Source organism: Manacus vitellinus, unplaced genomic scaffold (assembly GCF_001715985.3).
Source record: "Manacus vitellinus isolate BGI_N305 unplaced genomic scaffold, ASM171598v3 scaffold_8_pilon, whole genome shotgun sequence".
NCBI classification, from domain to species: Eukaryota; Metazoa; Chordata; class Aves; order Passeriformes; family Pipridae; genus Manacus; species Manacus vitellinus.
Window position 1 is genome coordinate 3665668 of NW_021940864.1, and position 21287 is coordinate 3686954.

Sequence of the window (21287 nt, forward strand, 5' to 3'; positions counted from 1 at the left end):
CCTTGACACCTGACATCCCATGCCCACAGAGCTGTGACACGTCTCTCAAACCCCACCTCTTACATTCACCCTCTCCTGTGCCTTGTTAACTTCCTTCAAGAAATCAAGAAATAATTATCATCATTTCACTACCCTAGACTCCTCTGCCAGGCTTCTGCTCATTCTTTTGTTCTACTTCAACGGCCATCACCTGCCAACAACTCCGCTTTGAATTTTTAATGCTTTTCATGAAGTCCAAACTCTCCCTTCAACACAGCTCACCTCTTCCAAAGGACTCTCTGCATATTTATTTCAAACAGCCAGCTGCATCAGACAGAGCTACATCACCCTTCCTGCCTGGCTCCTCTCTTCTCCTTGGAAACACACGGGAGGGCAGTCTCATCGCCACACATCTAAACCAAGGGTATTTGGGTTTTTCTCCACACTGTGCACTCACAGCGACCCAGAGGACAGGGACATGCCATCACAAACATCATGGGTTCACCCCCCACCCTCCGATGGACAAACTACTTTGGGTTTCAGATGACGTTCCTCAAGTCTGACTTGCTCTCCAAATTTGATGGCTCTCTTGAGTGAAGACACTTGCAAGAGTCACGTCACAGCAGTGCAGCCACCAAGAGCTGCATGTTAGACTTGGATGCTCCACCAGAAGCAGAGAAGAACTTGGTGGAGAGAGGGCAAAAGCATGAAAAGTCCTTTTAGCTCACAGAAAGAGTGAAATAAATTACACAAATCACAAAGGAAGAGTTCGTACTAGTGCCAAAGCTCTTTGCTCACACTCATGTTGAAAGGAGGGCTCTTGCCAGCCTGGTCCTCTGAGGGGACTCAGCCAGTCAGGACTGGAGCAAGCCTGGCCTTGGCCTGGACCAAGTTATTGCTGCCTGGGAGAAGCCTATACAGCTTTGCTCAGGCTACACACCAGCCAGTTAATGACTGCCTTCCAGGGACACTGGTGTCACCCCACACCCAGCTGGAGAGACAGAGTGGCAGGGAAAGTGGAGGAGAAAGACCAGAGATGCTGAAAACACATCTGTACCTTACCAAAGAGACAGGAGCCAATTCACTACTGGAAATGGATGGCAGTTCAGGAAAGAAATATGAGGAGAGCTTTCTTTAATAATTTTTCTTTCTTATCACAAAAAACAGCTCAGCCTTCTCTGGTCTGAACTCCTTCACTTAACTACTACAGTCATGCATCCTTGGTGTAGTCACACCAATTCCTTCCACCATGACCCCAGAGGAAACTGAAACAAGTCTTGACAACCAACAGGTGTGAAAAATTTCTCCCTCAAAAGGCAAATGAAAATTACTGCCCCAGGGAGCAAGGAGGCCACCCACCATAGGCAAGTAAACAGTCGCCAGTTGGAAGGAAAGGATTAGAGCCCCAGCTCCCCTGCCTTGGCCAGCAGCAAACATACCCAGGGGTTCTGCACACCTGTAGGGATGGCAGGACATGCAGGTACTTTGGTTATACCTCTCAGGGTGGCATGGCCATAGCCAGTGGGAAACCATTGTGCTTAAACCCTGACTTTGAGCTGAAACAAACTTCACAGAATCATAAAATCATAGAATGTTTTGGGTTGGAAGGTACCTTAAAGATCATCTAGTTCCAACTCCACCTTGCACTAGACCAGGTTGCTCTAAGCCCCATCCAACACTTGAACACTTACAGGGATGGGGCATCCACAACGTCTCTGGGCAACCTGTGACAGCGCCTCACCACTCTCACAGTAAAGAATTTCTTCCTATTACCTGATCTATTTTTTCTATGAAAATACTCTAAAAATAGGGACCCTGGACACGGTGTGATATAAAACTATATAGCAATGTATGTGCCAACTCATATGGAAGCTAATAAGTTCATAGAGCTAACTGCTGGACACCTCACTTGACCTCTGGGTAGCACAGTCTCTGGCATTTTTCCCAGTTATTTCTGCATTTCTCAGTTATCCATGCATTAAGCCCAGTGACTTGTGTCTGACTGCAGAGCACCTTTCGAAAAATCATTACCTGATGACCTCCAGAGATGGAAAATCCAAGGTGTGCTGTTCATGTTACAGTTAATGCATCAGTCTCATACAACAGTATAAATGGGATATGACAATTCAGTATTTGCATGACTAGAGCACACAGAGGGGTCAGTGACATTCTTCATGGTTTTCATCTCCATCAGCACGCTTGGTTCTTCTTGGCTCTCCTCAAGCATCCTTCCTGCATGCTGCCTCAAAACACTTTTTCACTCAGCTTTGACAAAATCCTACTTTATCTTCCCAAGACATGCCCTCCTCCTTCTATGGGTATGCTTTGCCCCTCCTCAGTCAGGATGAGGCTGCCAAACAGAGGCCTGACCATGGTCTGCCTCGCTGCACATCTCCAGCAGCACCCAGGGCTTTGCCAGGGCACAGCTGCCAGCAGTGAACCAGCTGCTGGCACATCCTGCACTTGGAGTTGGGTCTGGGACAAAGATCTACTGAGAAAGCTCTGAGGTTCCATCCGTAATTCCAGGAGCTTTGATGTTGACCACTCCACCAGGACACAGCACAGTTTGAGCATGAACGTTGCTGCTCAGAGCACATATGTGACCTTTGTAGCACAATAGGAAAAGCAGTGGCTGCAGGAATTGCAACCAACTACAGACCTTCTTGTGTCTATCCTGGCCCTGCAGGGCCACCTAAGGCTGGCCATGACTGTGGGCAGGTTGGTGCTACTGAAACACCGAAAGACTTGAAACAAAGAGAGGCAGAGGCTGAAAAAAACAGCTGGAAGGCAGAATAATCTGGAAAACAGCTGTGCCAAAAGGAAAGAGGAAGGGACGAGGAGTCAGATGTCAGCTGGCAGTGCCACGTGATTGCAGGGAATGCCAGCTCAGGTTTGGCTTGCCAAAGTGAAAAAATATCCTTGAGAAAGGTCAGTAAGATTTCTCTGTGCTGGACTGGCATGTGCCTCAGGATTGCATTCCCAAAAAGGGACTTAAAAATCCCTAGGGTGGCATGCAACAGGGGCTGCTGGGGCTGGGAGAAACAGGGGTGATCCAGAGAGAGGAATCCCTGGTTTAGCAGATGACTCGAGGGTCTACAGGGGCTTGAGCAACAGTGGGAAGGCACATTTGCAACAAAAATTCAATGGTGTTTAGCCTCAGAGCTAACAAGGAGTTATTTAGCAGGCTCTAACTAGATGCAATTGGATAAAACTGTAAGGAAGACCATCAGGAAAAAACTGCCGGGGCAGTGAACCAGTTCTGGCTGTAAATTAGACTCCCAGAGGAACCTGTCCAAGTCTCCACCTCCCCCCTCCCCAGCACATGCTACTGCAAAAATACCAGAAAATGCACAAAAGAAGAGAGCCCTCCTGAGGGCAGGAGATGATGCAGCCGTTTCCCTTCAGCCTCCTTGTTCTTCTGAAGTCTATGTCCTACCACGGGTGTGACGGTCGGAGACTGAAGGCGAGCAGCTCCAAGCCCTGGCAGGGGACCAGCACACACTCTGCCCACCAGGACAGCGTCCTGCAAATTGGCTGAACTCAACCGTGGGTTGACAAAGAAGGACATTTTTCTACACAGCTTCTGGAACTTGAAACAGTGCTATATTTGGCTACCACACAATTAGTATTTCCTCTAACTCACTGCCTCTTTCGGTTCTCTTTCTTTCTTTTCCCTGCAAGATAGATATCTAAAAAATTAATCAAACGGCTAAATTTGAAGTAAGGGGGAAATGCAAGAAGGCAAAAATAACCTTCTGTGCACATGACGTGCTGCTGCCTGTGAACCTCAAAACTGATGAGACGTTTGCATTTATAATTTATTAAAAATTTGCTGGATTTTTGTCTTTGGAAAAGGGGAGGGGGGAAAAAAAAGAGAATCTATTAAACAGGAAAGAAAGAATAGCACGGCTGCATTTAAAAACAAGTTAAACCAGAACACGTGTCTTGATTTTCGAAGCAGCTCATGCATAATTCAGACTTCTAGAGCCCTCCCCACAGACTTAGGGTCTGTCTTACTTCTTGACTCCATCCACCTTTCCTTCCTCAGAATTGATGCAAAAAGAAAAACGGAGCCAACAAAAGTGAAAAGAAGAAAACAAAATGAAAAAAAAAAAAACGAACCTTCTTTGTTTTGAGTAGAACTTTAATCTGTGGCCAAATTTCTGAAACCAGTTTTACTGGAATACCAGAGCTGATGGCAAAGGTTTTCATCTGGTGAAAGTAAAAGCAAAATCTGGCACCTTGTACCTTCCTGGAAAGCCACCAATCCATTATTAAAGTTCTTTAGAAGCCAGGACAGCCTGAAATTACATTTCAGAGAGTTGGAACCATGGATATAAAGATTCCTTAGGGAGGATGCTTTCTGACCGGAGCTTCCTGGCACCACACGGCAAATTAAAGCAGAGGAAGCCCCCATCCTCACAACACCTCCTTAGTCTCAGCTGGAGAAGCACAAATCCAGCTCCATGCTGTGACAGCTCAAAACCACTTTAAACATGTAGGGAGCTGCAGTGCTTATAGCAAAAATCCACGCAAATAGCCCCGAAACAGGACCTGTGATTGCCCTTTTGCTGCAGTTGATAGAGTAGGGACTTTAAGGCGCTGGATAGCCAAAAAAAACAAATGAGAGTTTGATGGAAGAAACTGTCTCATGGCCTTAATTATCAACAGGAGCGAGCCTCAGAGAATTAGTTCCATTATTTACTAATACTTGACTTTGATTTCAGCCTACACAAACATATTGGGTCAATAGAAATACTGAGACAAGCACAGAAGTTAAACGAACAACTTCATTCTGTCAGAATTACTTGGAGCAAGTTATCAAAGTAATCGATGGCATGTAATAACCATAAGACAAGCGGTCAATACATTATAGCAGTCTAAGGCAGGGGATGGTTTTAGCAGAGAGTGATCAATGGCACCTCAGGAGTGCCAAAGCACTTGGTGATGAAGTGATGCCCATCATGAAATCACCAGAGGGCCTTGGTGTGGTTCATGTGGGTGCAGCATCACCCTCTGCAAAGGGCACCAAGACAAGCAAGGTTTTCTCTTCCCTATAAAAAACACAGGATCCTGCACATGGGGTTTAAAAAGGAGATCCCACGCCTCCACGGATTGACCGGTGTTGGCACAGCCACCCCAGGGGCTGTGGTCAATCCTGGTCTATCGGAGACCCCCATCCCTCTCTTCGTTGGGAAGAAGCCCCTCTCCCTGGTGCAGTGACTGCCACAGTGATACCACATCCTCCCACCAGTGGTTCCTGCATCTGCCAACTCACACTGCAGCATCACTTCCGCTCCAGTACATCATTTGTTCCCAAGGAGCCCAATGTGTACTTTTCATCTGATACTCAAAATCACTTTCTTTTAAATACAGCTTGTCATTTTCAGATGACTAAAGTGTCAAAAACATTTGAGATCTAAATGAAATTTTTCCCTTTTCAGGATGAGAAAAACAGATTCCTTCAGCTTTAAGTTTTCCCATCTTTTTACTTTCAGATTCACCAAAAGCTTTGCTTCTGGTTTATCTTGAAATTGCTACCTCCTGGCTTTTCTTTTTCTTAAACAACCAAAGAAACATGGTTATTCACTCAGCTCTACTGAGCCCTGTCTACCCACACAGCCAGCAAATTCAGGCTGCAGAGATGTGGCACTGACAACATGGGCATAAGCCAGGTGTGGGGAGTGGAGTGGATCCCACCACCCACTCTGTCTCAATTTCCAGCTTCAGGCTCTTGAACACAAGCAGCGGTGCCCATACCCAGGCACTGTTCACCTTGAAATGGAGCAGCTCATCCTCAGGGTGCAGTGACTGGCAAGTCACTGTCTTTCATTAAATTCCCAACTCTCTCTCCTCCGCGTCCCCCATCGTGACAGGGACACGTGGTAAGATCATTGCTCCACAGACAGATATCTCGGGAACCAGCTTTTATCTCCGGGTGAATGTGTCACAAAAGTGGAGCTAATTAACTGGGGCTCTGTTTTTGAAAAAGGTTAATATTTTATCACATGTCTTCTGTCTTGAGGAATAATTAGCCCTGGCAGTACTAGCTCTGCCATTTCCCAAGGGACCGAGCAAGAGACTGGAGGCTGGAGAGAGACACGTGGTATTGATGGATAGGGAGCAGCTCAACTCTGGGCTAACAGTACATCTAACCAGCAGTCACTTCTCAACGCAAACCAACCTGCCACAGAATATTAACAGAGGCAAAATCCTGCTCCTGTACATATTCTGCTTGTCCATTCCATGCCCTCAGGTGGAGGGGATACTTTAAACCAAGGCACTGTCACACAGCCAAGAGTTTCTCAGCACTGACACTGGAGCACCAGTCCAAGTCCCTTCTCCCCAGGAACCGCTGCCAGCGCCAGCTCTGAGACAGTCTCTTCCCCTGTTGCTCCAGCACCCCAGTCTGCATAATAAAAGGGAAATCCCAAAGGCTTTCCTAACTCTTCCATCCCCAAAACAAACCTGTTCTTATGGAGGGAACCAACCGCTGAAGCAAATTCCCATAGGGACTGCACAGAAGAAGGTTGCCGCAGTAAGTCCTCATCAAAGGTATAGTGCACAACACCTCTCCAAGAGGCTGCCAAGAACAGGGCTGGAATACAAGCAGGGTAAATGAAGGAACTGAAAAAGGATGAGGGAAGGGTCATTTCAGATCGACCCAGAACTATTTTGTGCATGCATTTTTCTTGGCAAAATGCAGGGGATGGGTGGGTGGGGAATTTCCAAAATGAAATCAAAACTGTCTCATAGGGAAACAAAGCCACAATAACTTAGGGGAAAGAAATCTGTCACTTGGAGAAGGGGGAGAAACTGTTCTCAGCTTTCTTCTCTCTGAAACAGCAACTTTTGGCAAGGAAAATGTAAGCCCACAAAATAAAGGTATTCTTCAGGGAAGAGACAGCTGGGATGGAAGCTGTGCCTGCTCCCAAGTGAGGTCCTCAGACTATTTCTGGGAGGATGCCTGTCCCGTGCAGATGCTCTTCCTACCCAGTAAGACACTGTGCAGCTGGGAGAAGGGACAACTTGGATAAACAAAACACAGCAATGAGAAGTTTAGTATTATACCATGATGTTTGCTGGAACACTCCAGTCACCCCCACTGCCAGCAGCCGGGTTCCGAGACACGGAGTCTGAGACACCTACAGACTCCCTCAGTACTCACGCTGCCAATCCCCTTTGCCCTGCAGACATCTTCTAGCCAAGAACACAACTCAGGAATCATTTCTGCTCACTGTGCAGACAGGTGCCACAACTCACACTCCTAGCACAGCCCTCTCAGAGATAACTAGCTTTACCCTCCAGAAAAAGAAATGAGTAACAGCCACTTAACTGACACATCCTCCTGCATCTACAACACCCGCCTATACACTTCCATCAGCTCCTCATACAGTCTAGCTCGCTCCTCAGCTCGTTCTCAAGAGTTTCCCTCATTCTCCTCATATAAGAAAAGGAAAAGAAGAGGGGAGGAATAGCACTGCAGAATAAGCACCATCACATCTGCCATCGCCCTACAGCATCCATAATTGAGACACAACCAACTCTGCTCCTGGAGAAACACCAGCCTACCCCTACTCCAGTACCCCTTCCCAGAACCATTTTTAATGAAAGCCCCTCAGCCTGCCTTTTCTCTAGGCAGCCCCTCAAGATACAAAACTGCACCATCTCATGGCACTTCAGCTCCTGCCCCCTTGGTGACTGCGAACATCCACAGTCAGAGCCCATGACTCCAGGGCGTGATTCACAACCTGGGATCAGTTGAGCTGTGGTCCAAAATCAGGAGTGGAGCCACTGCACTGCCAGGGTGAGGAAGACCTAGCATCTCTGAAACCAAAAAGTTGGAAAGAGGTCCTTTTGCTGCGATGCAGTTAGACTGGCAGTGACAATGACCCTCTCTCTATGCCAAGAAGGCAGTGTTGACTGACCTGACCCACCACCTCTAGCTCCAGGGAGTGCTTAGGTAGGGCTTGGAGGGCAGGGCAGCACCACAGGCTGTCTCAGACATCAAAGTAAAATCTGGGATTGTGTTGGGATCTCAATGCTTGGAAGCCTCTCTCCTCCCCAGGGTGATCTGTGCAAGTCACACAGGGTGGTTTGGATGTCCGTGATGTCCAGGGAACACACTAACTCCCAGTAAAAGCGTGGGCAGAGCCAACATGGGCAATGTCAGAAGCCCTGTCACATCTGAGGAGGGAAGAAGGGGTTCTTCAGGACAAGTAAATGTTGGGATGATGGTCCAGGAGCATTGGCCAAGGATAGCTCTCAGCTCAGGCATGGGCAGCTATCTCAGGGGAGATGTAACTTCTCTCAGTGCTGAAACCCACTATAACCCCATTACATGCAGACCCTTCTCATCAAGTTTTTCTTCCTCCACCACATTCAAAAAAAACTCCAAAACCAAGAAGCCTTCAAAAGAGGACATTACACAGAAAGATATTTGAAAAAAGATCATTGCATTCATCAATTTTAGTCCCTTTCAGCCACTAGTCCCTGCCTCAGAAGCCATCAGGTCTACCTGGCCTGCTCCTCAAGCCCTCCACCTCCTGGCAAGGTACCCCATGGGCCATCAGACAACAAACATGGGGCAGCAAATGCACAGACAATGTCACATCTTGGGGTGGCCACAGACATTCCCAGTCTGGGGACTTGGTACTCGCCAGCCATTTCCCAGGATGTGAATGTCCAGCTCAGTTCACAGTTGGTGAGTTCCCAGACAGACCCATCATACTTCTTGCATAAGCTCTCCAGGAGCAGTAGGTGCAACTGTTGGAAAGAGGCACCTTAATGCAGGTGTTCCCACATCTATGCCAGACACTACCTCCAGCAGAAGCAGATGAACATGAAACACTAGATTTTTGCAGTGCCAAAATGGTCCAGTGAATATTTCCCTCCACTTTCAAACTACCTAATGGAGTGGAGACTCCATGGGATTTTTGTCCTTGACCAAGTTTTCTCAAGCTTTTCTCAACCCCACCAGAGGCAAAGCCTTGTAAAGTTAAACCAGAGAAGACACACAAGTGCAGTAATTAAGTGCATCACTCTTAAGTGATGACGAACCTCAAAAGAGGAGACGACAGAATTCCCCTCACTGCGGTCCCACAAAGAATGACCTGAGGCCACCAAACACATCAACATCACCCAAGCAGCAGCACAGACTCCTGTGCTTGTTAATCACACGGATGAAGGTCTCCAGTCACCTCGGCAGTCCTTCGGGACGACCACACAGCGATGCACAGATTTCATACACAGATTTTCTACTGACATAACGATCAATCCTGGGAAAGCCGACAGGCAGTGAGGACAGGAAGTTTTATCAGGCACGGTTCGATGTGCACCTACCCCTCCTCTCATTGAAATGCTCTTGCTATGAGTGACTGGACAAGATACAGTTAACACAAGCACTGCAAGGACAGCAACTCCAGCAACTTCAAAGCTTATTACCCAACCACAGGCAGCTGGGGGAAAAGAACTACAAATTCCATGCACTGCAACCAAGGTTTTTACATTACATACAGCTTTCACAAAATGCTGGGGGCAAGCCTTAGGGGCAGGAGTCCCAACGGGCTCATTGGTTTCTGCATTGAGACAAACCTGGGCTGATTACATAGCTGACCCAGCTTTGAGCAGGAGGCTGGATTAGAGACCTCCTGTGGTCTCTTCCAGCCTGAATTACTCTATGATCTTATGAAGTGCCTGCTTCTGATTAATAGCTGTCTTGCTTTCCTTGCTTAGCTGACAAGAACCGAAAATCTCAGTACTCCTTGTTCTCTGTGCTACCTGAAAACAACCTCCCCGTGTTTTGATCACACACCTGTTCCTTAAACCCCCTTGGAGTTTCAAGCTCAAATTCACCCAGAAAACCAAGTGCAAAACGCCACTATGTGTGGTGAGCACTCCAGATGGACTGAATCTACAATGTGCAGAACTGAGCTCTTCTGAGTGAAACACACAGATTTTCGCCCACCTATACTCTTAGGTTGGTCAGGTTTAGCCAACAGACACACAAAAAGAACAGTGTCAGCACAAACTGGCCATCACAATCATGAGATGCTGGTACAGCTCCCTGACAGGGGCTGGGAGGCCAAAATAACTACTGCATGGTAGTCTGGGGGATGCAGTGCACTCCCTTAGTCAAACTATGCCTCATCCTTAAGTCTTTGGCCAGATAGGACCTTCCCAGTTTGCATCCCCTAACTGTACTTTGGGCTTCATGCTTCTGTTCAGCCAAAAGCCTCAGCTCTCCAGCAATACATGGGTCCAAACTGTAAGTGGCAGTAAGTGTAAACTCTAGCACAAAGCTATAAATAGTGGGGCTTGATAAGGGGAGCTCCATACTGGGTCTTCTGTTAGCAGACTGCAGATTTTCCCAGCTAGGGGAACTGACTGCTAGTAACCAACATGTTTAAGAAAGATCTGAAATCCTGGAGTGCTGAAGAGCTTGAAAACAGGGTAACTATAATAAGAAGAGGTAATAACGACAATTCCCTAAAAAATAAAATAAATCTCAGCATCACATGATAATCCACTCTTACACAGACAGTACGGCTGGATCTCAAATAGTTGGTCAGTGGTTGGCAATAGTGTGGAGAGCGAGCTGGCTGCCCAAAGCTGTGTCTCTCACAGACTTTCACCACTTTCACCTGCCCAACTGCATAAATAAAAGCTATACAACATACTAAGATACATCCCCAATTCGTGCTAGCTATTTCTACCATTGTCAAAGGGTTACCTGGTTGCACACAAGAGGCGTGAGCAATACTCTCTCTGCCCAGCCCGTGAAAAGTTTCAAACTGAGGCCACAAAAGCCATCTCACCAATGGCAGAAACAAAACCTTGGCCAATACAGGCAGTTCTAGCTTATCCCCAAAACATAAGCCAGCCTCTGCTCTACTTAATGGACTGTTCTCATATCTTCATCCCGAGAGATCTCAGTCTAAGGAGGTGACGGAAAAACACAGTGTAGAGTGCTAACCTCTTGGGGTCTGGTGTCCAAGAGATGAAAGCAATCATGCTGTTTCCTAATGGAGATATTTTCGTCTCAAATGCATTTTCCACCATAGATTTGTGTAACTGCTTGCCTGCAGGATCATGCTGTGCTCTTGCTGTCACTAGAAATAAGGAGACCAAGACCAGAGACAGGGGGACCCCAGATCTTCTCTTACCCAGCTTACTTCAGCCTTAAAGTGCTTTGCATCTTTTGAGAGATCCAGGGACAGCCCTCATGCATACATGACTTTGCCCACATGTGATAAATTTTATTTTGTAATGAAACGACAAATATCCTGGCTCTGCCCAGAGAACAGTGTAACAGCTGTAATAACAGATCAAGGGACAGAAAAACTCCTGAGGATATTCCTGGCAGCCACACAGCAGCTAATAATGAACACCAAAAGCAAGAAGAGACCTGTACCTCCCTACGTCCAGCCACTCCAAGCCCTCATGAGGTACTGCCACTCTTCTCCCCTCAGGATATCACAGATTTCTCATGGGGGAGCACCCACACAGGGATCCTGAGCGCACACAAGAGGGTGCAGGACAGAGCAAACACAGTAGAATGCACGCATGGCCACACAGGGACACCTCTTCCAGCTTTCAACAATGCCAGGTTCAGAGATGTGGCAGAATTTGAGCACTCCCTCTACCCCATCTTCCTCATCTGGCTCCCTCCTTCACATCTTAGACTGTACAGCTCCATCCATCCTCACGGACAGGTGTCCATCCACCTGCACTGCACTCAAGGCTCCTCTGCCCAGACCTGCTCCACTCCCTGCTGCCCCACCACCCCTCTGCCCCAAGCAGATGAACCCAGCAGCATCAGGCACCGGGAGACCACACGCGCATGCACCCATACCCACACCACTTCTTGCCCTGGTCTACCACACAGCTCATCTCAAGTCAGCAACTCACAAGGTACTGCTTCAGTAAGCAAATTTTAAAAATAATAATCCCTTGGGACTTAGTCTGTGTTACGCAGGAAAGTGGATTAGCTCAGCTACAGTCCAGAGGCAAAAGTGAAAAAATGTATGGAGTCAGCAAAGGGAAAGGCAACAGTAGGCCAGAAAAACCTCTAGGTTTGGTTCTGCTCTCAATTGTTCAAGGTCCACATGGGTAACATCCCTGCAAGCCTTCCCTCGAATTCCAAGTGGGTTTGGCCACGTGCTAGGCATTTACCTGCTTCTGCAGGTCTAATGTTCAGGTAGAACTGAGGACAACAGAGCAGAGGAGAGCCTTCAATCTGCCCTGCCTGGGCTTGTCCACACATGTCATTCTCCAGACATTAAGTTCTATTGGAGACTCTCAAGAAACCAGCCAAGAAAGGTAAGATGCTTAAACTCCCGTGTGAGGTACAAAATGCATCTCTAGATGCTGAGACCCAGTGTTCACCTCCAGTCACCTCAAAGTGGTTTTGGTCTAGCAGGAAAGGAAGTTGAAAGAAGACACAGCAATGTGAGAAGTCCAACGGCATCATAAACATGCTAATCCAAAGGCAATGCTGTCAAAAACTACTTTTCTCCTCTTTGACTCTTCACTTCCAAGAAGACGCTACAGTATTTTCAATGCACTTGACTACTCGCCGCTCCTGGGATGCAGTCATCAACTCATCCAAAAATGGAGCCACTTCAAGCTCTGCACACGACACAGCTGCCCTCTTGCAATTGGCAAGCAGATGTCGACACACGCTCTCACGTGCTGTGTGCCAAATGTGCTCACGCGGGACACAGGGATGCGGGGAAGGTGCTCAGTGGCAGAGATGCACACTCAGCCCCACGTGCCCACGTACACAGGTACGACACCCAGCAGAGCTGACCCTCAGGACCACGTGCTCTTCCCAGTCGTTCCCATGCACAGCACAGTCATGTATTTTTGACCACTCCAACAACAGCTGCTCCATCGTAATGCTGAATGTGTAAGCTCTGCACCCTTGGGATGCATGCTGAAATTAATGGGTCAAAACAACGCTGCAATGTCTAATGCTTCTGCTTGAGGACTGAAATCCTGACATTTCTGGACCCTGAAAATGCAAGACAGCAGCTCTCTGCTCCAGGGGAACATCACAGGCTTCACGTACCTCTTCCCATCCCTCCATGAATAGTCCATATGAGCAGAGCAACCAGCCCTGGGCAACTCTCCTACCCCATGGACACTCTCCAGCTGGCACTGCAAAGGGATTTGAGCGAAGAAACCTGGAGGAAATCTTACAGTGTGTGTTGTTCCCTGCAAAGGGAATAGGACAGACTACAAGGGCAGAGCTTTTCCAGGGGGCACAAGCTGGCACTATCTGGCTTCTGGGCTGCCAGGATGCTCTAAACTTCATCAGACAGTGCAACACATGAAATTCCTACCTGCAGTATTCCTGCCAGCCTCGTGTTTCAATTGCAACTTGATTTTAGCAGCTGCTTTCTCTCTCGGAGACACACACATTCTCACACAAACACATCTCTTAAGCAGCTGTAAAATTAAACTTCAGACAGGTAGGTAGGACCTCTTGTAAAGCACTTGGAACTCAGGGAGGGAGGGAACTTCAAAAATCCAGTCTTTTGCTGCAATTTGAGAGGTTTCTATCCCTGGCCTCCTTGCTCTATCAGCTCTTGAGACAGCACTGCTAAATGCATATCAGCAGTGTGGAGGTAAAAAGTAAGGCAAATAGAAGAAAACAGACAGTGGGAGACGCTTGAAGCTGTCTGACATGATTTGCAGTAGCTAGAGAAGTCTGCTGGAGGCTCTCACCTCTCCTCCAGCCTCTCCTCTACTCTCCTTGTCCCTGAATTCACCTCTCTGCTTCGCTGCCATCAGCCAGCACAAACCCCCGCTCAGGCTGGTGCTGCCCGTGACTCGTGGTCCCAGCTCAGCCTGGCAGCCACAACTGTGGCATCTGCACATCTTTCAAACCCACCGAAGCATTTGGGAGGCAGAGGTCAGCCTAAGCAGCATATGGAGCGATTGCACAGTGAATACCGGCCTCCTCAGGAGCTGTCTGCCACAGATGGAAAAAGCCCAGGAGCCATCACGACAAAATCTTATGGCTGGGGGCGACGCATCCTCCCTGTCAGCTTTCCAAGCCACTGAGCAATATTGGAAACCTCAGCTCCTCTCCCACTAGTGCACACGCCCGGCACTGACTCATTCACTGCCGTTTCGGTCCTGCGGTTTGCCAGTGGGAGTTGTAGAAAGTGGGATGTGGAGATGAGGTAATCCCAATGGCATGTGGCTACCACGATGGAGGGGGACCAGTCACCCACTCCAGCGATATGAGCTGGCTGTGCACAGCGTGGACATGCCACTAAGATCCAGGTCCAATCTGCTGATGCAGCCACAGCGGTTTTTTAACCTTAACTCTGAGTGGGGATGTGATATACCACCACAGGACCATATGAGGTCCTCTCCTGGAGAAAGGCATCCCTTTATGTGGTCCCAGAGCTTAGTCAATGTGCAACCAGGAATGGAGTTAATGGCACCAAAATGCAAGAGGGTCACCAGGAGCAATGCTCCAGTAGTGAGATCTCACAGGCCAAGTGACACGAGGCAGTGCACAGAAGGCATGACATTTCCCTGTCTGAAAGCACCCTCAAACCAAGCACAAGGTCACAGCCTCACACTGGCTAGAGACAGGCAAAGAGAGCCACCACAGTTTCTCCAGCTCTGATTCCTTGGAGCACTGCAATTCCTCTCCATCTGAAACTATTCCACTGGCTGTAATTTAAAAACAAAATCAATCCAGCAAACATTGCTAAGCAACTGGCTGTCAGTGCCACATCCCATCCCATCGAAAGCATTTGCCCTCTCCATGCCCTTCTGGCAAGGAGCTTGCTGCTCAGCCTTTGCCAGATTTTGCAGCTATCATTGGCAAGTCCAGGTGCCTGGTTGGATTACCAAAGAAAACTCCAGGAAATCTTCTGCAACCATCCTAATGAAAAATAGCCCACAGAGAAGCTGCAAGGAGCAGCATTCCCACATCCCAGTCCCTAGGATAGGGACTACAGGGTGTGGGTCTTGGGACATTACCATGGTCTGCAGGTCTGTGCATCTCAGTGCTGCCATGTGTCGTGCAAAGGGGATAAAGGATTGGGAGCCAGCACACTGGAAACCCGGTCACAGAGCAGAGCAATCTGCTTTGAGCAACAACATCTGACTGAGAGGCTGAAGGAGAACCTGCTTGCCCATGAGTATGAGCTGAAGAGATGGGTGAGACCCTCTCAAAAGCCTCCTAAGCCCTCACGTGAGCCAGGCAGGAGCCCCTTGACATGGTGGTGCCTCTTAGTGTAGGATCTGTGACAGGATGTATCTTCCCCCAAAGTCAGCTGGAGCAGAATCAAGGTCCAAATCCTTGGGTTCACTCTCAAACAAGGAAGCCAGAACACTTCCAGTCTGGCTCAAATGAAGCAGCCTAATCCAGGTTTTCCATTGAAACCAAGCCCCTAAACACAGCCTCCAGTAGGTCAGGTAGCATGAGCCCTGGGGGTGTCCCTTCTCCCTGGTCCACAGAATTCTACTCTTCCCTTCTCAGGAGGGACACCTCCTAGCCAACACCATGCTCGACTCTCTTTATATATTTCTATGTATATTCTTGCATAGTCATCAGCAATTTGTCCCTGCTTCAAGAGCAGGCCATGCTTATCCATGCTTCCCCACACAGTTGTACTGGACAATTCAAGACCAGCTTCTAGGTTGCATGGTAGTGCCTGAGCATCACCTGCAGCAGCTCCCAGGATACCTGTGCTGTAAACAAGGATTATTTTTCCTAAGAGGTCTTAGCTATGCACTTTCCTCCTTCCCTCAACCAACCATCCCAGATTCTTTTCCCTCCTCCATACTCCCCATCAGTGCTTGCCTCCCCCAGATCTCCCGGCAGCCCCATTTCCTCTGCGGCCGCTCTAATGCTCGGCTAATGGCGCATCATCCGCAGCGTTCTCCAGACATACTCAATAAATCAGAATCCAATTACCAGGTTAAGGAAATTGGAAACAAATTAAATTAGCCCTAGCCCCTCCCAGGCGCTGTGCCCTCACTTCCTCCTTAATGAGAACTTTTCTTTCACAGGAGCACTCAGCGCCGCGTCTGCCCACCCGGGAACAAGGTGGCTGCCACCGCACAGCACGGGTATGGCAAAGGGGCAGCCGAGTCGATCTTCCCTTTTAATAGGGCAGATGGTTAATATCCCTGGCATTAATTCTCTCCAGGAATAGCACACTCGCTCTCTGCTCAGCTATAACAGGCGTCTGTCAGGGCTGACAGCTCCTCTCCAGAGAAAAGAGCATCTGGTCCTTACTACAAAAAGAAGCTAAATAAATAAATAAGCACATTGCTTGTTATAGGGCAGGAGAACTGGTGCTGTTTCAGCATTTCAGCCTAAGTGCTGCCTTTGAACTGGAATAGGGGAAATTCAGAGTTGGGTCAGATGCTGGGAGTGGAGTTGCTCTGATCTGGGAACAAGGGGCAGCACGGGCAGCAAGGTGCCATGAGCGGGTCCAGCACAGAGCTCCCACCGAAGCCGGACTTCCCGCAAAGGGCTCCCAGGAGAAGATTGTAGAGAATGGCTGCTGCCAGCAAGCTGGGACATGATGCCAGGCAGAGCTCCTTGGAAAGGGCTTTCACCGGCTGTGGGCTGGCGACTGGCAGCATGGGCCAGGCATACGCTGTGCCCTCAGAAGACAATGAGGAAAACTGCATCGAGGGAACTTTGGGAGTTTTTCCTTCACTTGTGGGACACCTCTGCATCACTCCATCCAGCAAACTAACAATTAACCCCACTGACCTTCAACAACCTGCACCCACAAAGGGCAGCTCTTCCCTCATGAGTCTGGAGAGGCAATGACAGGAGGCTACAGCTGCGCTCTCAGCAAGCAAGGGTGCACCAAAACTCCCATCCCACCCTTTTCATGCTGACAAGGAAGGAGAGCTCTGTCTACACCACAGCCCTTGCTGCAATCCTCCCTGCATCTCCCAAGGGGTCCTTTGGGTGCCAGAGGATATTTTTTACCTCAGTGGTGCTGGAGCAGCCAGTAATCCAACAAGTTCTTACCTCTCTCTCCCTCTCACTCTCTCATTCCCCACTTCTCTCTCTCCAGAGCCAAATCAACGTTCAACACTTATTTTATCCGCCTTGCACCACTTCACTGCATTGTCTGCAGACCAAGAGCTCCCAGCAGCAGTGAAAACTTTTACCATCATGGAGATGTGTTCTTGCACACCCAGTACTTTTCTGAAGGTAAAAAAGGCTTTTCCTCCCTTTCCTTATAGTCCCAGGAAAATTTATATAGGTTTTAATTAATAGGTTTAAGACTTCCAGACATGCCAAAAAATCAAGCAAAGTGAGTCAATCCTAAAAATATAACTCAGGCAGAAGCAATCCCAAGAACACCCACTGGGTGTGGGCCAAGGGCCCAGACCCACCTACCACCCCAAAACCACGGCCCTGAAGAGGAACGGAACTATCCACCCATATAATGAAGTTTCATGAGATCAGGAGAAACCAGGGGGGAGGCAGAACCTGTGATGGCGGGTGTCACGGACAGCACGGTCACTGGGGATCCTCTCGCTCTCCCGCTGGTTAAAGGCATGGAGCCGGTACGGGTCCTCGCCGCCCTTCCACCTCCGGGCACTCAGGTACCTCCGCTCTTCAAACTGATCCCAAAGGTCGTCCCAGTCCACATCCGATTCCTGCGCGCACAAAGTCAGCCCCGTTAGAGAGAGGAGAGACCAGACGACACCTGACCCCACTCTGGAGATCCTCCCAAGTCCCACCGGAGGTCAGCTAGCCTTGCAACATGGGCAAGCATTGCAAGAGCAGGCCAAGAAGGAGTCCCATTAGGTCTTCAGGGTTTATTTTTTTTCCTCAGGTCCCAAAACACCACGTCAAAGAGAGCCTGCCAATTTGAATTTAAAATGACTAATTTGAAACCAAATTCAGGTCTCTGGGGGATCCCTCTCTCAAGCAGCATGGTCTCAAGAAATATAAAAGCACGAAGGTTTTGTAAGGGTTTTAATTTATCTCCAGCCAAAAAACAAAGGTATTTTACATCACTTGACCCATCACCCCTGTAACCCTTCAGGCAGGAAAGGGCCACCAACAGGAGCCGTTTCATCAAGCACGGTCCCACATTTCCACAGTCACTCCCTAGGCCAAGGGCTGGCTCCAGCAACAGGACTCTAGAAGAAGGGGGTCACCATCCTCCCAGCCCAATTTCAGTCCATCCTTGTCACAACAAGTCTCCCACTAAGGTCTTCAGCCCTACCACAGAGAGAAGAGCAGGCAAGCATGTGCTTGTGTGGTCCCCCCTCCAGAAGGATGGAGGAGCTGCATTTCGGGGTTACCCAACAGCTCTGACAACCATCAGGGGTTTAAGCATCTCTTGGTGGTTTGGTGCTGTTGGGGGGTTTAAGCATCCCTCCGCAGTATGATGCTGTCAGGGGGTTTAAGCACCCTTTGGCAGTGTCTGAGACAGCCAGCACAATACCATGCTGATAACATCTCATCGTTACAGCAGCACAACCTCTTTGATCTCAGCCTACCTGTAACACGGAGAGATGCAAACATTTACAGCCATCTCAGCCCTAAAGAAAATTGTGATCTTATCCAATAATTGATCTTTTCTTCCTCTTTTCTTTTTTTTCCCCTCCTCAGTTCACACCATCTCAAAGCCGATTTTGCCTGCTAATAGCACAAAATGAAGCTTTTGAAATGGTTGATTTTTATCCCGTAATTGATTTTACTCGCATCTGGCAGTGCATTTTCTGTAGTCACAGGAAGGGGAGAAGGGAGCACTGGTTCCTGCAAGTGAACCACTGAAGGACCAAGCCAGGTACCTCCAAACACAGGATGCCCCACATCGCTCTGGGTTACGGCAACGTGACCACTTCCAAATAGGCAGCAAAGCCCAGGGATGTAGGGGTTTCCAGACACAGGGTTGTATTCATCCTCCCCTGCTGTGAACCCATGGCCTTCTCAGGAGCTCCTCCAGCATTTACCCCAGTGTGGGAATATCAGAAGAAGCCACCAACCATACTGGGAGAAAGTTACTCAAGACCAAGGGAAAGTTAACCAAGGCTGCAAGAAAGTTATGAAACCAGTAAGGTCACTGCAGGAGGTTTACGAGGAGGATGTACAGAACCCGCCTGCGGACTTTTGGGAGGACCAATGTGCTCAGGGTGATAAATACTGTTTATGCTTTTTTCTAAGGCATCTTGCAAAACGTGATTTACTGCCACAGTAAAAGATCAGGGAAAAGAGAGGAGATTGCATCGTGGAGTCACCGACAGCCTGATGTTTATAAGATTTCATGATGACCCCGGGAGGCCTAGCGCTGCTAAAACAACCGCCACGGAGTTGCAGTCCCTAAATTTTAATGCTGTGAAGAAAAATAAAACTTGGTTTTATCAAACTTAATAAGAAAAATGGCTTTCAAAAGTGGCCATGCAGCACTTGAGGCTGTAAGATGTGTGAATGCATATGTTTGTTTGGTTTTTAACGTCAGTTAAACCCAATAGCCTTGGATCAGCTAGAAGGGCACAAGTGGGAAAGAATCTGATGGCTCAGGTGGGAGGGCTGGTGGATTTCTGCAAGAAACCTTGGCTCCAGGAAAACTGGAGCTTCTGCACCTGCTGCAAGGGCAGTGATGCTCTGGCCAGGCAGCAGAAGCAGGGGTTCAACACACAACAGGGTCCTGGCCTGTGCTTCAGGGTCTGGGATGGCATTTTCCCAGCATCCATCTAACCCCAGTAATGTTCTGTTGCTGGGGAACTCCAGCAGTAAATCAATACAAGGACAAATACCACTGGCTTATCCCATGATATTTGCTTCTCCTACTGCCATGGATACACCTTGCACCCAGGGGTCGCATTCTTGGTTTGCTCTGCAGTGAGTAACTAATACTCCTATGAAATCTCCACCTGAAAGACATCAGCCCCACCTCGATTCACCCAGGCTCTCCTTTTTGGGTTGAGGAAAGATATCAGTGGGATGGTTACTAAATATTGGGTAATTAAATACACACCTGAGATCAAGAGCAAATAGATGCCAGAGATTAAAGAGTTATTTTAATCCCTATCTGGCCACAAAACAAGCCCAGAGATGGGGTTAACTTTCTCAGCCAGAAGTAGATACCCGGGTGGGGTCATTCACTTTCAATCCACATCACTTGTCCAAATCTTCTGGGCGCTCTTTCCATCCCAAGCATTCCTACCAAAACTGGAACAGGATGCTCAGACACACATGCACACCGACCTCTGCAAAAAAACTCCTGCACAAAGCAGAGAAGGAAAGCAAGGCAGCATCCTTGGATGAAAAGCTGCCAGCTATGCAAATCATGGGAGGCAGGACACCTCACCAATGCAGGGACTCACCTGTTTCTTGGCGCCTGATCAGAGACAGGGAATGAGAGTTAAAGCATCAGGAGAAATCCCCTTTGCTCACCCAGGGACAGCACATCGGTTACAGGTTACCAGATAAGGTCTTCATTATAATATTTCCACCATGTATTATCACCTCTTCCTCACACCAGAATTCTGTCTTGGGAGTTATTTAACTGATATGCAGAAATCTAAATTTAATTTATTATGATCTAACTCACTTTAGAGGCCAAATTACCGTGCACTAGAAAAGGATCAAGTCAATACTCCACTTGCCTTTCTATTTATCTTCTACAGGGTTCATCTCTCCAAGTTTCATATTCATTTTCTCTCATGTACGAATAATAAATTTTCTTTTTTTTTGTTGGAATTAGGTAATTTCTCTTTCAACATTGCAGTTTAATGGCTGGTATTAATTATAGGAAACACAGTCAATGCTTAAAAAGAGTTTGAAAGACTCAATGAGTCTGAAGGAAAGAAATGAAAAATATATCCAAGGGGTAGCTCTCTGCTCTCAGTGAACAAGTCTGACACCGCACTGGGGGGATCCCCAGGGCATGGACAAAACTCACTGTGGAGAGGAGCTTCCTTCTCGCACCAGCATCCAGCCATGAGAAAGGCTCACCAACAGCTTTCTCTGCTATTTCACTTAAAGCACCCCCCCCAAAAAGACCCACTAAAGGCAGCCCCCCAAAACTGCCCACCCCCTTGCTGGCAAAGGGAAAATGGCCCAGAGCCAGCATGGAGGCAGCTTTTCACCATAACTGCACATTAAAGATTAAAAGCCTCTCAGTGCAAAGATGTAGTTCGTCATCCGCCTCCTAAATCACGGCTCAAAAAAAAAAAAAAAAAAAAAGGGGGGGGGAGAAAAAATAATATTAAAAAAAAAAAAAGGAGTGGTGCTGCAGGGGGAAAGTGGGTCATTAGCAGTAAAACTACAATTTTCTGGCAACTGCTAA

The 21287-nt window shown here is 48.1% G+C and overlaps 1 protein-coding gene across 1 annotated transcript in view; it reads right to left on the reverse strand.

The window, feature by feature from the left end:
• Positions 1–20407, reverse strand: part of GALNT14 (polypeptide N-acetylgalactosaminyltransferase 14) — a 63307-nt gene extending 42900 nt beyond the window's left edge. Inside the window, exons 1-3 of the mRNA XM_029965082.1 lie at positions 20393–20407; positions 20323–20336; positions 17471–17710 (exon numbers count right to left, since the gene is read on the reverse strand). Coding sequence (XP_029820942.1) covers positions 17471–17710; positions 20323–20336; positions 20393–20407 — 269 coding nt within the window. The remainder of the gene's footprint in view (positions 1–17470; positions 17711–20322; positions 20337–20392) is intronic.
• Between the last annotated feature and the right edge of the window lie 880 nt (positions 20408–21287).